Below are 14,776 nucleotides of genomic sequence, written 5' to 3'. Positions count from 1 at the left end.
TTGTGTGTGTAAAGCAGTTAATAGTTTATTAACTCATAGTTCTTTTGACAGACCTGCAGGCAGACTTCATGCTGAATACAAGCATGAACAAGGCAGACAATAGCTCATGTGTGACCTGCAGAAACCCAGTTCAAGTTCCTGTGGGTAACGTGAAAGTGAACCAGACGGAGCTCTTCCATAATGGACAAGTGAATGCTGCCAAAGCCAAGTAAGTATCAGCAAAAACCCACACATGTGTGACACATAAAGCAAAAGACAGAATGCTATAGGGTGACAAATGTAAAAGGCAGCAGTATACTTCTACAGACACGCTATGTATAATATGTGCATGCAATGTGCCCATCAGTGTCTCCAAACAAAGTCTTTTTTGCTTTAATATGGAGCCAAGGAGGTATCAATGCCAGATTTATTTGTATATCGAGAGAGCAATGTTAAAGCGTGTGCTCATTTTACTAAATTGTGTGCCCGTTTTACTAAATTGTGCTCTCAGTAAAGTAAATAGTTCCCTCATTTTACTAAATGGTGTTTTCATTTTGCGAGAGCACAATTTTATAAAATGAGTGCACAATTTAGCAAATGAGTCCAGCACCATGTGTATATATTAAGCACAAATCTATAGTAAAATGATAGGATTACTTGGTAAAACGAGCGCACAATTGGGGGCAGCCGTGGCCTACTGGTTAGCGCTTCGGGCTTGTAACCGGAGGGTTGCCGGTTCAAACCCCGATCAGTAGGCACGGCTGAAGTGCCCTTGAGCAAGGCACCTAACCCCTCACTGCTCCCCGAGCGCCGCTGTTGTAGCAGGCAGCTCACTGCACCGGGAATAGTGTGTGCTTCACCTTACTGTGTGCTGAGTGTGTTTCACTAATTCACGGATTGGGATAAATGCAGAGACCAAATTTCTCTCACGGGATCAAAAGAGTATTATATACTTATACTTATACAATTTAGTAAAATGAGCACACACTTTAGTACAACAAGCACAAATTCTCTTGATATACACAAAAAATATCTTGGAATGACACCTCCTGGGTTTTATACAAATGGACACATCTTATGCTAATATTGATATAACATATGTATATTATTTATTTTGTACATAACAGCCTTTGCACTGTTGTGTGGTAATGTATCCCCTATGTACAGTATGGACCAATTCCTTTTGTGCACATTATACTAGTAATACGTATATGTATATGTATACTACTATAAGTATACTAATAAGTATATGTATAGTTTACTTTTTGTATACTGATCAGAGATATACTAAATTAACTTAACTATACTTAGCTTATACTAAGTAAATATAATGGTTTAACTATATTTAGCTTGGATTATACTGACAGAAAAGTCTATTTAAGTATATTTACTAGTACTTGTAGCAAGTGCAGTTGAAGTATAATTCTTCTAATGTTTACTTTATGTACTAAATAGGCCCACATTTCAGTTAATAGTAAACTTGAATGTGTATACTTTATTTTGTACTGCAACTGTACTGAGAACTTTACTGTAAGTAAACTAGTGATTCATATCATGTGTAGTCCATGTGTAGTAACGTCTCACACTATACTGTATAAGCTGAGCTAACTTCCGCTTCGTCCTCCTACCTTCAACGCCTTAGTGTTCCGAACAACAAGGATAGTAATGGTCATCCCTTTGTCTCACAGATCCATAGTTACCTTTGTAACTTACAAACTGTTTCAACCGCACTCTGACCGTCACTACGGTCTAAAAAGGGATGACTTATACCAAAGGGTCGCGAGTAACAAGGAACCTAATTATCCTTATGTCGCTGGGCAAGAAACATAAGGACAGCATTGCCCACTGGTGGTGGGCAGGTTATGTCCACTCTGTAGTATCTTGCAAAAGTACATGGTGTTGGCCTAGGAGATAACCTCAACCAGCCAGTGTGACAACCGCTGTTTAGAAAGAGGGTACCCTAGTTTAGCCAGCTTAGTTTAGTTCATCTACTCTGCAGTAGGGAGTGAGACCCACCTGCTGCGCTTTCCCCGCCTTCATCTGAAAATGCACTGAGAGGAGCATCCTCAAGCGATGCACAAGAGAGGGGGAGCCTGGCGGCACAGCTGATTCATTGGCTCCCAAAGAAGTGACCAGGGAGTCAGTGGCTATGGTAGAAACCACATCATCCTCTATGAGCACCTCACTGAAAGGCCGTGAGGGGGCATTGACACCTGTTAGTGGTAAACTGGGCCGTGAGCCAGCCGGCTGAGGCTGGAGCTGCAGCAGTAGTGCTTTGATTGGTGTGACCGCTGTGGATAGATCATCCACTCTTTTATTGAGCACTGCCTTCAATGTTTTCTGTGGAGGGTGCTCTGCATTGGTATTTCTAGCTGTGCGCTTTGGGGGCTGATGTTCCAACCAGTGGAAGCATAGTGAAGTTTGTGAGCCGGCACTCACGTACAGTCAGGGGGAGAACTGCACAGTTCATGCATGGGTCTGAGGTGTTCCACACCGAGGCAGGACGGACATTCCACTTCCACTTCCAGCGGCACTAGGCATGTATAACAGCATGGAACATTGGTGTGAGGTTGGTGAGGTTGATGATATTAGGTATGAGGAAGAGAATAACAGTTCAGCATCCTGGTGGCTTGTGGATAGAAACCGTCTCTGTATCTGCTGGTACAGGTCCGAATGCACTTGTACCTTCTACCATATATATATTACATTACATTACATTACATTACATTTGGCTGACGCATTTTTAGCCAAAGCGACTAACAACATGGTAAACAGTTTAAGTTTAGAGCAATTCTCAACAATATTAGGACAATTTAAAAAAACATTAGAGTACAGTAAGAATAAGTGCATCAGTGAGTGCTGTTTTTAACAGTTACGTGTCAGTTTAAGACGGCTGGTGAGTGCTAGGATCAGCAAGACTTGTTGTAAGTGTTGCTATGAGAGGAGATGTTCTCTAAAGAGCTGGGTCTTCAGGAGTTTTTTGAAAATGGAGAGGGATGTCCCTGCCCTTGTAGGAACTGGCAGTGTGTTCCACCAGCGAGGAACAACAGATGAGAAAAGTTTTGATTGGCCTGAGCGTACCGGAGGTAGAGCTAGACGTCATTCGTCTGAGGAGCGCAGCGGTCTGGAGGTAGCGTATGTCTGTATGAAGGCATTCAAGTAGGTGGGAGCAGAACCGGAGACTACTTTGTAGGCAAGCGTTAGAGCCTTGAATTTGATGCGGGCCGCCATAGGTAGCCAATGTAGCTGGATGAGTAGCGGGGTAACATGTGCCCTCTTGGGTTGGTTGTAGACCAGGCGCGCCGCCGCGTTCTGGATCATCTGAAGTGGTTTCACTGCGCAGGCTGGGAGACCTGTCAGGAGGGCGTTGCAGTAGTCGAGTCGTGAGATGACTATTGCCTGAACCAGAAGTTGGGTGGCATCTTGAGTTAAGTAAGTCCTGATTTTCCGTATATTGTAGAGTGCGAAACGGCATGACCGGGCGACTGAGGCAACATGATCTGAGAAGTTTAGTTGGTTGTCGAGAACAACTCCTAGATTTCTTGCAGTCCTGGTAGGTGAAACAGACAGAGAGTCAAATTTGATGTTGATGTCGTGGTGTATGGTAGGTTTAGCTGGGAGGACCAGCAGTTCAGTCTTTGAGAGGTTCAGCTGGAGGTGGTGTGCCTTCATCCATGTAGCTATGTCTGAGAGGCAATCCGAGATCCGTGCTGAAACCAAGGGGTCATCAGGTGGAAAGGACAGATAGAGCTGTGTGTCGTCTGCATAGCAGTGGTATGAGAAGCCATGCGAACGGATAATCTGTCCCAAGGAGGTGGTGTAGATAGCAAAGAGAAGGGGGCCCAGCACTGAGCCCTGGGGGACCCCTGTGGTGAGATGGTGAGGTGCAGATAGCTGACCAAGCCATGATACGTTAAACGAGCGTCCTGTGAGGTAGGATTCAAACCAGGAGAGAGCAGAACCGGAGATTCCCATGTTAGCGAGTATAGAGAGAAGGATGCGGTGATTAACCGTGTCAAAGGCAGCCGATAAGTCAAGCAGAATGAGTACTGATGACCGAGCGGTCGCCCTGGCTTCTTTTAAGGCTTCTGTTACAGACAGCAGAGCCGTTTCGGTAGAGTGGCCGCTTTTGAACCCAGACTGATTTGGATCCAGAAGGTTGTTCTGTGAAAGGAAGTCAGAGACCTGTTTGGAGACTGCTCGTTCAATGCCTTTGGATAAGAAAGGCAGGAGTGAGACAGGGCGGTAGTTCTCGACTTGAGCAGGGTTGAGAGAAGCTTTCTTAAGTAACGGTGTTACCCGGGCCGTTTTGAACGCTGTTGGAAATGTGCCGGAGGTTAGCGATGCATTGATCACGTGTGTGATAGCTGGTGCGATGGTCGGGCTGATGGACTGAAGTAGGCTCGTAGGTATAGGGTCCAGCGAGCATGTGGTAGGACGGCTGCATGTCAGGAGTCTAGATACTTCATTCTCGGAGAGAGGCGTGAATGCTGAAAAAGATGATCTAGCAGTCCCTAGAGGTTGTAGGAGTGCGGTATCTGAGTCCGATGCGTTGAGTGGGCATGTAGAGAATTGACCGCTGATTGCCGCCACTTTGTTTGTAAAAAATGAGGGGAGGGTATCTGCAGTAAGGCTGGATGGAGGAGGAGGCATCTGAGGGTTGAGTAGCGATTTGAAGGTTGAAAAAAGTTTTCGAGTGTCTGTAGCTCTGTTGATTTTGTCATTGTAGAAAGCCGTCTTAGCAGCAGTGATGCTGGCTGAGAAGGAGGCCAGGAGTGTCTGGTAGTTTTTGAGGTCATCAGTTAGTTTGGATTTGTGCCATTTCCTCTCCGCGGCTCTGAGTCTGGTGCGCTGCGATCGGAGGGTATCATTTAGCCATGGATGAGAGTGTTTGGATCGAGCTGGCCTTGTGGTAAGAGGGCACAGCTCGTCTAGACACGAGCTCAGTGTGGAGCAGAGCGAGTCTGTGGCCTCATTAACCTCCAGAGAGGAGAAGGTGTTGAGTGGAGGTAGGCCGGAGGCAACCACAGAGGAAAAGTGCGTTGGAGACAGGTTCCGGATGTTGCGGCGGAACGTGACCATCGGCTGAGGAGCCGGAGGCTGTTCTGTCAGGCTGACGTTGAACCGGATGAAGAAGTGGTCAGAAAGATGGAGAGGCGTCACCGTGAGGGTGTCTGTGCTGCAGTTCCGAGTGAAGATTAAGTCAAGCTCTTTGCCAGCTTTGTGTGTCGGTGGGCTTTGAACCAGTTTGAGGTCAAAGGAGTGGATCAGGGCCAGAAAGTCCGCTGAGCCTGGGGCATCTAAGTGGATGTTGATATCGCCGAGAAGAAGAAGCGGACAGTCATGCTCAGGGATGGAGGACAGCAGAGTGTCAAGTTCATCCAAAAAGTCGCCTAGTTGGCCTGGAGGGCGGTAGATGACCAGCACGTAGAGTTTTGCTGGGGCGATCACTGTGATGGCATGGAATTCGAATGAGACATATTTGTTTGAAGGCAGTAGCGGGGTGAATTTCCATTTGTTGGAGATCAGCAGGCCCGTCCCACCTCCTCGTCCAGATGGACGAGGGGTGTGGGATAGTGTAAGGTTAGTATATATATATATCTATATTCGTAGATATATATTTTTTAATTGTTTTTCTTTTTTTTTGTGATATAGCACTCTTATGGAAAACTTGAAATCCACGCTGGACAAGTTAGGAAACATGTCCAGTGCCAAAGTGGAAGCTGGGGAAGTTAAAGGAGCTATCATACGGCTTAAAGAGGATAACCCATTCTCCGTTGCATACTCTGTGGAAGCGAAAGCGATGGTTGTAAGAACATATTTTTCATGATTCCTGATAGTTCATTGATTGTAGCAGTGTTGATGGAGATTACAACCTAAAAACAGTACATGTATGTATTATACATGCAACATGTATTGCGAGGTGTATCATGTTGTGAGATTTTATTATGCAATACACAGCCCTACTCCAAGATAGTAGATTCTACTGGCCTATAAAACTGCAACAAATAATTGATTAATTGAGTAGCTGTCAATTATTTTGATAATCAATCAATCCGTTTGAGTAGTTTTTTAAGGAAAATAAGTCAAATATTTGGTGTGTAGCATGTCTTGAGACACAAGATTACGGCTATACCAACTTTGTATTGTTTCACAGATTGTTTCCAACCCAAATGCACTGCAGACAAAGCATTCTTGGTCTGTCGACATTCCTGCAGAGGCTGTGAATATTTCCCGATCAGCCAATGGTGGAGAGGGATTTGCAGGGGTATTACGCTTTCCTAACATGTCCATGGTAAGTATAACAGTGTAAGGTTAGCAATTTATAAGTTAGATATAGGTAGGTTTGTTAAAGATATTACATTTGGTGGGTAAAGGGGCAAAATTATAATATTCCGATATTAAAAATTGCTCAGTGAACAAGGTTGTCATTTCATTTAACATTTTTAATTTTACACAGGATTGCAAAAACAGCAGCGTTTTAGATAATGCTGTGTATGGCATATCTATGTCTGCCAACATCTCCAATTTGAAAGATCCTATCAAAATTCATTTTGAAAATGTCAGCATGGTGAGTGTGGAGAGAGGAGGTTCAGAATTTCATTCATTACATCTGAGATTGCTGAATGCAGAACAACATTAAACATTTTGTGTGTAAATCAACAGGAGAATGTTACATTTATCTGCACCTCCTGGAATGGTGTCGGTATGTCTTTTCATATTTATTATTTTTATTTTTGTTTTGCTCAGTGCATCTTGATCATCATAAACTCCAACAGCTAAAATGATCAGAAGCCAGTAGTGGTCATTAACAACTAAGAGATGTGTTTTTGGTATGGAAAATGACAAATAATAATAAACTAACTAGGGCTGTCAATTGATTAAAAAAAATTAATCTAATTAATTACATACTCTGTGATTAATTAATCTAAATTAATCGCATATATAATTTTTGCTGTGAAAGTATTTTAAATATTTAGATTCAAATGAATCATTGAATAATCAGCATTATTGACATTAAAGTTCAAAAACTCTTTCATTATTATTTTCACTGTTCAAATAATTGCCATAATAATCTATGATATGACCTAATATGCTGAGGAAATAAATTCAAAAGTGCTTTGGGATAAAGTTTTTTTTTTCACATACAAGGCATTTCAGGCCACAGATATAACCTTGGGGACATAATGAAAATAAATTAACACTCCCCTCAATGTCAACACTTATTTCTTTGCATTGATGTGCGACTATTTTTTATCAACACCATCAGGTCGTTTTTTAAAAGTAAATGTTCCAATCAATGATCCAGGCAGCATGTTTTCTTCTCTCTCCTTCATTTTACAGTCTAATTTTTACTGACTAGAACGGCTCGAGGTCAAAGGTCATACGGAATCGATTAATCTGCACTCATTTTTTTAATCAGTTATTTTTTCTCAAATTAATTAATCGAAATTAATCAGTTATTTTGACAGCCCTAAAACTAGCTAAACAAACTAAACTAAAATACAGCACAGCAGCAATGCTATTTGTCTCCTCAAGCCCACAGCAGTTTTATTATCCCTTGTTATCATTTGGTTTATTAACAGTACTTGAATTACTGCAGTGACTGCAGTTATATAATTCTGTCTGTTATGAGTGAATTATACACTGTCAAATAATAAGATACTGTGTAGCAATACCATAACTGTGGCAAATACCCTCAAGATACACAGTTGTACTCCTGAATTGGTCAGTTTGCTTAGAAAGGGCACATCAATGGCCTTGAAATGGTACATCTCAGTGTGAAGGGTACATCGGCAAAAGTTGTACCTCAATCATATCTTTTTTTTCTGGAGAGCACAAGGGTGAACTGAGCTACCACCAATACAGTTAAGAGTGGAGAACTGTGGAGCACTGGAGCTGCTCGTATGTCAGCGTGTTATCTGCTTGCATGCTTTCGCTCCCTCTATCCCACTCCCTGCCACCCTCTCACTCTCTCTCTCTCTCTCTCTCTCTCTCTCTCTCTCTCTCTCTCTTTCTCTCTCTCTTCCAATTTCACTCTGGAGGGGATCAACCTACCTGGACAGAGGACGGATGTGAGACAGTGAAGGGCAACAGCACCATCACATGCAAATGTTATCATCTTACCTTCTTTGCCATTCTAATGGTAAGATGAATGATTTCTTTCTCTATCTCTCCTTCTCTCTATCTCTCTTTCCATTCAAATTCAAAAGGTGCTTTATTGACATGACAAAAGAGGTATTTGAATTACCAAAGCAGTCATATAAACAAATGCATAGAACACGTTATTTAGGCCCCAGCAGTGGCGCGACTGGCTGGGGCACCGTACACCGGCGACCCGGGTTCAATTCCCGCCCCGTGGTCCTTTCCGGATCCCACCCCGACTCTCTCTCCCACTCACTTCCTGTCAATCTCCACTATCCTATCTGATTAAAGGCATAAAAAGCCCCAAAAATATACTATAAAAAACAACACGTTATTTAGATGTGTATAAACATATATAGATTTAAACTTATGGAAAATAACCATAGTTAATAGAGAACAAGAAAAAAAGGATAGAGGACAAAAAATACAATGTATGTATATATGCATGCATTACATATAGTACCCTCAGTACAATCTCTGACTGTCCAAGGTTATCTTTCTTCACCATCATCCACATGCATGCATCACCATCTAAGAATGGCAGACACTGGCATTTGTTTCAGAACTTTACAGTAGAATTCTGTCATAAGCTGGAGACCTACACTAATACTTCACATTTACACATGTACACGTGTAGCTGTTGTGCAGATGTTATTGTTATCTAAGGCAACATACAAATGAGGTAGCATGTAAGTCGATAAAGAATGAAGGGGGAAAAACTTGCCATTTTCCCCAGTATCATTAAAAGCAGTCCAGCAAAATTGAGCCTGCGTTTTGAAACATGTCAAATAACTGAATTATTGTTCTTTCCTAATCTTGCACCAGAATGCTCTACCAACTAACGACACCCTCTCCGAATCGGACCTCGTCTCCCTGACATACATCAGCTACATCGGCTGTGGCCTTTCCATATTTTTCCTGGGGGTGGCGCTTTTCATGCATTTTCTGCTACGGTACACTGGCCCTTTTCCACCCCATCAAACAACTTGGACCACTCGCAGAACTTTTCAAACTCACCCATTCATTTTACATTCACATTTATTCATTTAGCAAGCACTTTTAGCCAAAGCAGCTTACAAGTGTGGAACCACATTCAAGCTAAACTGCAATAGGGAAAAAAGGAGGAGAAGGAGAAAAATATGAAGTACTACAATTAATAATATTAGAGAGAAACCGAGGATGGTATTGCAGGAGATTTGACATGAATAGAGAGACATGAATAACTGAACCACTCTGCCACTTTGCCCATTGTTGTTGACAGTTTAACAGCAACTTGTTTGTTTTTATCATGCACATCAGAATGTGTTACCTGCATAAATCAAGATCTACACACCATCACATACAGATAGGACGCCATTGATGTATTTGTTAAACAAGAACGGCCCCAGTATAGAGCCATGAGGTTTTCCCATATATACGGCCCCAGTATAGAGCCACAAGGTTTTCCCATATACAGCCCCAGTATAGAGCCATGAGGTTTTCCCATAGCACAGTTCTTAGTGAGGATGTTTTATCCCTTATCCAGGCACACTGCATGGTGAAGTAGATAGGACTGAATCCTACTGAATCCTAGTGAATAGTTTACTGTGACATTATGGCCACTACCTCTATACTTCCACTACTGCTCACATGGTTTACCTTTGACCATACATTGTGCTGGTATTATGCTATTATATTCTCTGAACTGTTGATTTGTTTTATTTAAACGTTTGTTTTTGTGTTGTTTGATTTGACTCAGCAAAGCCAAGTCCAGCCAGGCCATCCAGATCCTGATGAATCTGTTCACAGCGCTCCTCCTCCTCAACCTGACTTTCCTGACCAACGAGTCGGTGGCCAACATGGGCAGTAACATTGGCTGCATCATCATCGCCACCCTCATGCACTACTCTATGCTGTCCACGTTCACTTGGTTTGCTATGCAAGCTCTCCACCTGTACCTGCGCCTCGTCAAGATGAGCAACACCAAAGACATCAAAAACTACATGCTGAAGATGTGCATCCCAGCCTGGGGTAAGGCAGAGTCATGCAAGTTTTTTAGTTAACGTTAGTTGAAAACAAAGATCACAATATCAAGAAATGATAACAAAATATAACATACATGCAAATATAATATGTAACGAGTAATGTAGTGTGTTTTTTTGTCCAACAAAACATAGATTTCAACAGGTATCTGGTCATACCTATTCAGTCATTTTAGTATGACTACATCTTAGACTCGGGCAAGACAGAAGTGCCTTGCATTTAGTATTCTTCCATTGCAAAGTTGCCGTGAGGCTGAACAGGAAATATGGCAAAACTCATTCATCTTTCCACAGAGTATGCAAATGAATAAAGTGCAAATAAGTGTAGAGCATATGTTGCTTCACTGAAGTATATACTGAATTACTGTTCTCTGTGTCCTTCTGAAGCTTGCCCAGCTGTGGTTGTCATCACGCTTGCTGTTCTGAATAAGTACACACTGGTGACCATTACCACCACTAGTGGATTTCAATCAAAAACGTAAGTTTGAGATGTAAACACTTGTAAGTCAATGACATGAACAACCAGTAACCAGTGTCACTAGTGTAACTCAACAGCAATGTGCTCATGGCTATAATCACTCTACAATGTAGTTACAGATTGGTCGAAATACCTAGAAAAACAGTGTTGTAATAATCATTCAGCAAGTCTGTACCACTGGAATCATCATATTGCAGACCCATTGACAAGCCGTGTCCATGATAATCGTTTAAGTCTCCAAGTCTATAACTGACCATGTCTGTCCTTCACAAGGTGCTGGATAAAGGACACAACGGTGCACTTCGTGGTAAACATCGGCTACTATGCACTGGTGTTCCTCTTCACACTGGGCATCTTCTTTGTGGTGGTGCAAAAAATCCTCATGTCCAGCAAGCTGAAGGTCAAGTACGCCAAGACGCCCTCTGTCTCCAAGAACTTAATGGCCATTATGAGCCTGCTGGCCCTGCTAGGACTCACCTGGGGGGTGGCGTTCTTCAGCTATGGGCCCATGATGATACCATCCTACTACATATTCTGTGTTCTCAATGCCTTTCAAGGTAACAGACAACAGCCAACAAAGCAAAGTGCAGGCAGCATTTACAACTGTGAGCTTAGATGTGGATTCAATATAACATAAAAAAAACATTGAACATTGAGGACATAAAAAGGAGGGGAGAGTTTAAACAGATGCAAAGACACTAATGTGTATTCAAAACACACCAATGGTTTATGACTGTGGTCAAGTCTATTTCTGGTGTCAGGAGCCAGGGTGGTGCCAGTGACGCAACATATTATCACAAAATAAACAGCACACTATGTAAGGAGGTTCCCGACTTTCAATAACCATAAAACACTATATTTGCACAAAAGTGATAAGAACTGCACAGTTTATGATGCTAAGGACATTTCCTCTCTGTCTGTAAGTTGTCATAATTGTGTATAATAAAATATCTCAAAGGTTCTCTAATTCTCTCTAATTCTCTAACAAAATCAAAGTAAATCTTATGATGTTATGAATCTGCACTTTTTGATAACAGACTGGAGCTTGGTGCTGCAGAGACTAGCCAGCATTAGCAACGTTAGCCTAAGAATGACCACTTAAGGCTAAATAATAGAGCAACAGCCCTCTTTCGCTTTAAAAAAAAAACCTACAGAGGAGTATGAAAAGACACTGAGCCAAAAGAAGGAATTATGTTAAGTTTATTAAGTTAATTAAACAGATATCCACGAAGTAAAAAGTTTAGAAATGTTTATTAAATAAATAATGTTTATTAAAATCACTGAACATTTCTAAACCATGAGGAGGTGGAATTAAACAGTTCTTTCTCTTTTTCTTCCTCAACCAAGGGTTTTTCCTGTTCATCTATTACTACAATAACAGCAAGGACCTTGCCGAAGACACAAAGCCTGACAACACATTCAGTAGCAGCACATCCTCTAATATAGCTACAAGCAATACCTATGTAACCCAAGGCTAAGTACTCAAGTTAAAAAAAACAAGGTTCCCCAACAAATTGGACGGTTCTCATAAAGTTCTACAGTGCACTTTTAGAAAAATGATTCTTTATGGGTTGTTTTTTTTTTACAGAGAGATAGTTCCAGATTAGTGGGAGGTAATAGATAACAGTAGATTTGTGTCAGATATTTCTACAAAATAAAGATCTAGACCATGATAGGTTCTGGATCTCACTATAAAAGGGGTTCGGTATTGAACCTTTGTTTTATAATGACATGTAAGTAACTTATATCAGACTAAAAAACTTGTCGCTTAGAAAAAACACAACAATTTCTCTGCTGTTATACATGGTAATATTGTAAAGAGACTATATCAATAACCAGGTGATTTGGGTATTTGTGGCCAAAATTGCAAAATGCTAAATATTAAAATAGCCTTACACTTAAAAATAACAAGAATCTCATTATTTGTAGCAGGTTGTAGCAGTTAAACAATTATAGGCCTATTAAACTTACTTAACTTCAAGTTGCACATATGGCACATTATATATTTCCTCTGTCTAATTAATGACATGTCTTTTTTAAATGTACTCTGTGTGTATAATTAATGAAGTGTCTCTTAAATGTACTCTTGTATGAGTTTGGGTGAGAAGTGCCGAAGAATTTGTGTTATATTCACTAACACTAGGGTGCAGTGTCGGCTAGTTTTCTGTCAGTTCGCTCTCCAAAAACTGGAACGCTGCGTCGGCTCAGCTGTGATTCAGCGACAGAGAGACACATATGTTCTACAAATGTCTTGTGTGGATCTAGGGTTCAGTAAATATCTGTGGCATGCCTGATCCTTGATGCAGACAGTGCAGCAAGATTATCCCTAAATTCCTTCAGCTTCGTCCTAAATTCCTGAGTCACCAGTGTAAACGGGAAGTCGGGTTATGATTCACGACAAAAATTAAATGACACTGTAGCAGGCTACTTCTAGTTATGCCTTTATTTCTTCCTAAAACTGATTCGTATGAAACCATTTGAACGCTTCAAATACCCTTAACGTAAATGAGGTGATGTAGGCAAGAGCCCTAAACCAAATGCTACTCCAATCAAAAAATGTTTCATAATGGTGTCATTATATGACGGGCTGTAATGGACAACCAGGCACGGTAGCCTAAATGAAGGATGTCTTGCGGCTTGACCCACCTTAGAGATAGGAAGCCGACTTGGGTGCGTTCTCGTTGCGTGCATGTGCACAATTAGCGGCCTATGTACCGAGGGTTGTATCAAGCGGCATGTGTGCTCTAACACGCAGAGGAGTAGTGATCTCATGGCTATCTACAGCAATAATAGGATGTAGAAAAACCGCTGGCTTAACCCACCAGTTAGCCTTTGACCCCAAATGCTTGTGTGTATTTTTGATCTGTCTTTGCTTTCAATATTTTTATTTGATATTTAGGCTACTAAATTTATGATTATGCAGAAATGTTATATATTCTATGTATAATGATGACCTAATTAAAAATTAAAAAAGTTATACAATCCCACTAGCCTATGTTGTTTTATTTTATTATTTATGTGTCTCCAAAGGCAAAAATAATATGCCCAGAGCAAAAGGATTCAAGAAAGTCAAGCCTTGAATCTGAACCCAAGAGAAAACTCACATATGGACATCTGTCCATTTTCCTTACCTCACTCGAGGAAGATGCATCTCCTCCTCTTGCCGTCCTTGGAACCACAGCATCCGTTCTCTGCCAACAGCCATCTTGCCCTGCCCACGTTTAGATGCTTTAACAAAGGCATTCTTGAGTGACCACAGTACACTTAACTGCAGTCTACTGTGTGCTTAAAACACAATGCTAAGAGTGTGGGCAATTTTTTTGTTTGCAGGCATTATTGCTTTGATTTAACTTGCGTGAAAAGTAAGAACAGACAGAGGAGTTGGCCACTAGATATTGTTTATGTGAATCATATTGGTATTTTGATGTGGTAGAAGTGGAATCAGGGTAGGGAATATCTGTGGCAAGCGTTGTTGGTGGGTGGCATCCCAGCCTGCAGGATGCTGCCCAGCCCAGAATGGAGGCTGTGCAGGGTGTCATCTCATTGGTGTGATGAAGACTTGAAACAATGGATCAATTTTAATACCCTTATAAAAACAAAGAAACATATTAAAACATAGAAAATCTAAAAACATGTAATACAAAATGTGGTAAGATAAATACATGTGAGCACACCCAGGGCAATTCGCAGCAGGTCTATCTTCAAATTGGTCAAAAATCATGGATTCTTTAATAATGATTTCCATTTGTTATTGTGTCTGCTTCTGTTTCTGCGATTTGATTGACAGCATGAGAAGCAGGGAGGGGGAAACAATAGTTTGTATCCAATCATATTTTGATCTCTGTGAAGACCATCTGAAAAGGGAGATTCCAATCTTCTGCTGAAAAAGTGTAATTGCAGTTGGGTCTGGGACTTCAGAATCAGAAGAGTTTTTTAATGGAATCCCATGGAGAAGGTGGCTTACATAGCCTAAAACCCCTATTACTGTATCTGAAACAACTCGGGTCCCTTTAAATTATACAAAAACTGTCATGATCTGTAACATCTCTCCCAAATTATAACAGCACTTAGGTCTAAAATGGAAAAAAAAATGATTGTGAGACAAATGACAGTTCTTCACCATGCAAGTGAATGGGCATTGTTTAACGTAAGG

At 41.3% G+C, this 14,776-nt stretch overlaps 1 protein-coding gene across 2 annotated transcripts in view; it reads left to right on the top strand.

Moving 5' to 3' along the window:
• The window catches only part of LOC143139144 (adhesion G-protein coupled receptor G5-like), a 29,184-nt gene extending 15,587 nt beyond the window's left edge, over positions 1–13,597 (top strand). For both annotated transcript variants that reach the window (XM_076299743.1, XM_076299742.1), the window contains 11 exons: positions 52–208; positions 5,635–5,788; positions 6,137–6,274; positions 6,440–6,550; positions 6,646–6,685; positions 8,025–8,125; positions 8,950–9,077; positions 9,863–10,134; positions 10,533–10,623; positions 10,897–11,180; positions 11,971–13,597. In XM_076299743.1, coding sequence (XP_076155858.1) covers positions 52–208; positions 5,635–5,788; positions 6,137–6,274; positions 6,440–6,550; positions 6,646–6,685; positions 8,025–8,125; positions 8,950–9,077; positions 9,863–10,134; positions 10,533–10,623; positions 10,897–11,180; positions 11,971–12,101 — 1,607 coding nt within the window. In that variant the 3' untranslated portion in view covers positions 12,102–13,597. The remainder of the gene's footprint in view (positions 1–51; positions 209–5,634; positions 5,789–6,136; positions 6,275–6,439; positions 6,551–6,645; positions 6,686–8,024; positions 8,126–8,949; positions 9,078–9,862; positions 10,135–10,532; positions 10,624–10,896; positions 11,181–11,970) is intronic.
• The last annotated feature ends 1,179 nt before the right edge of the window (positions 13,598–14,776 follow it).

The sequence above is a fragment of the Alosa pseudoharengus genome, unplaced genomic scaffold (assembly GCF_046254945.1).
Source record: "Alosa pseudoharengus isolate Yale_2024_CS ecotype anadromous, Long Island Sound unplaced genomic scaffold, YU_APseudo_1.1 YU_APseudo_1.1_scf_22, whole genome shotgun sequence".
NCBI lineage: Eukaryota > Metazoa > Chordata > Actinopteri > Clupeiformes > Clupeidae > Alosa > Alosa pseudoharengus.
Note: the sequence above shows the minus strand (reverse complement) of the source record. Positions and strands in the feature narration are given on the sequence as shown.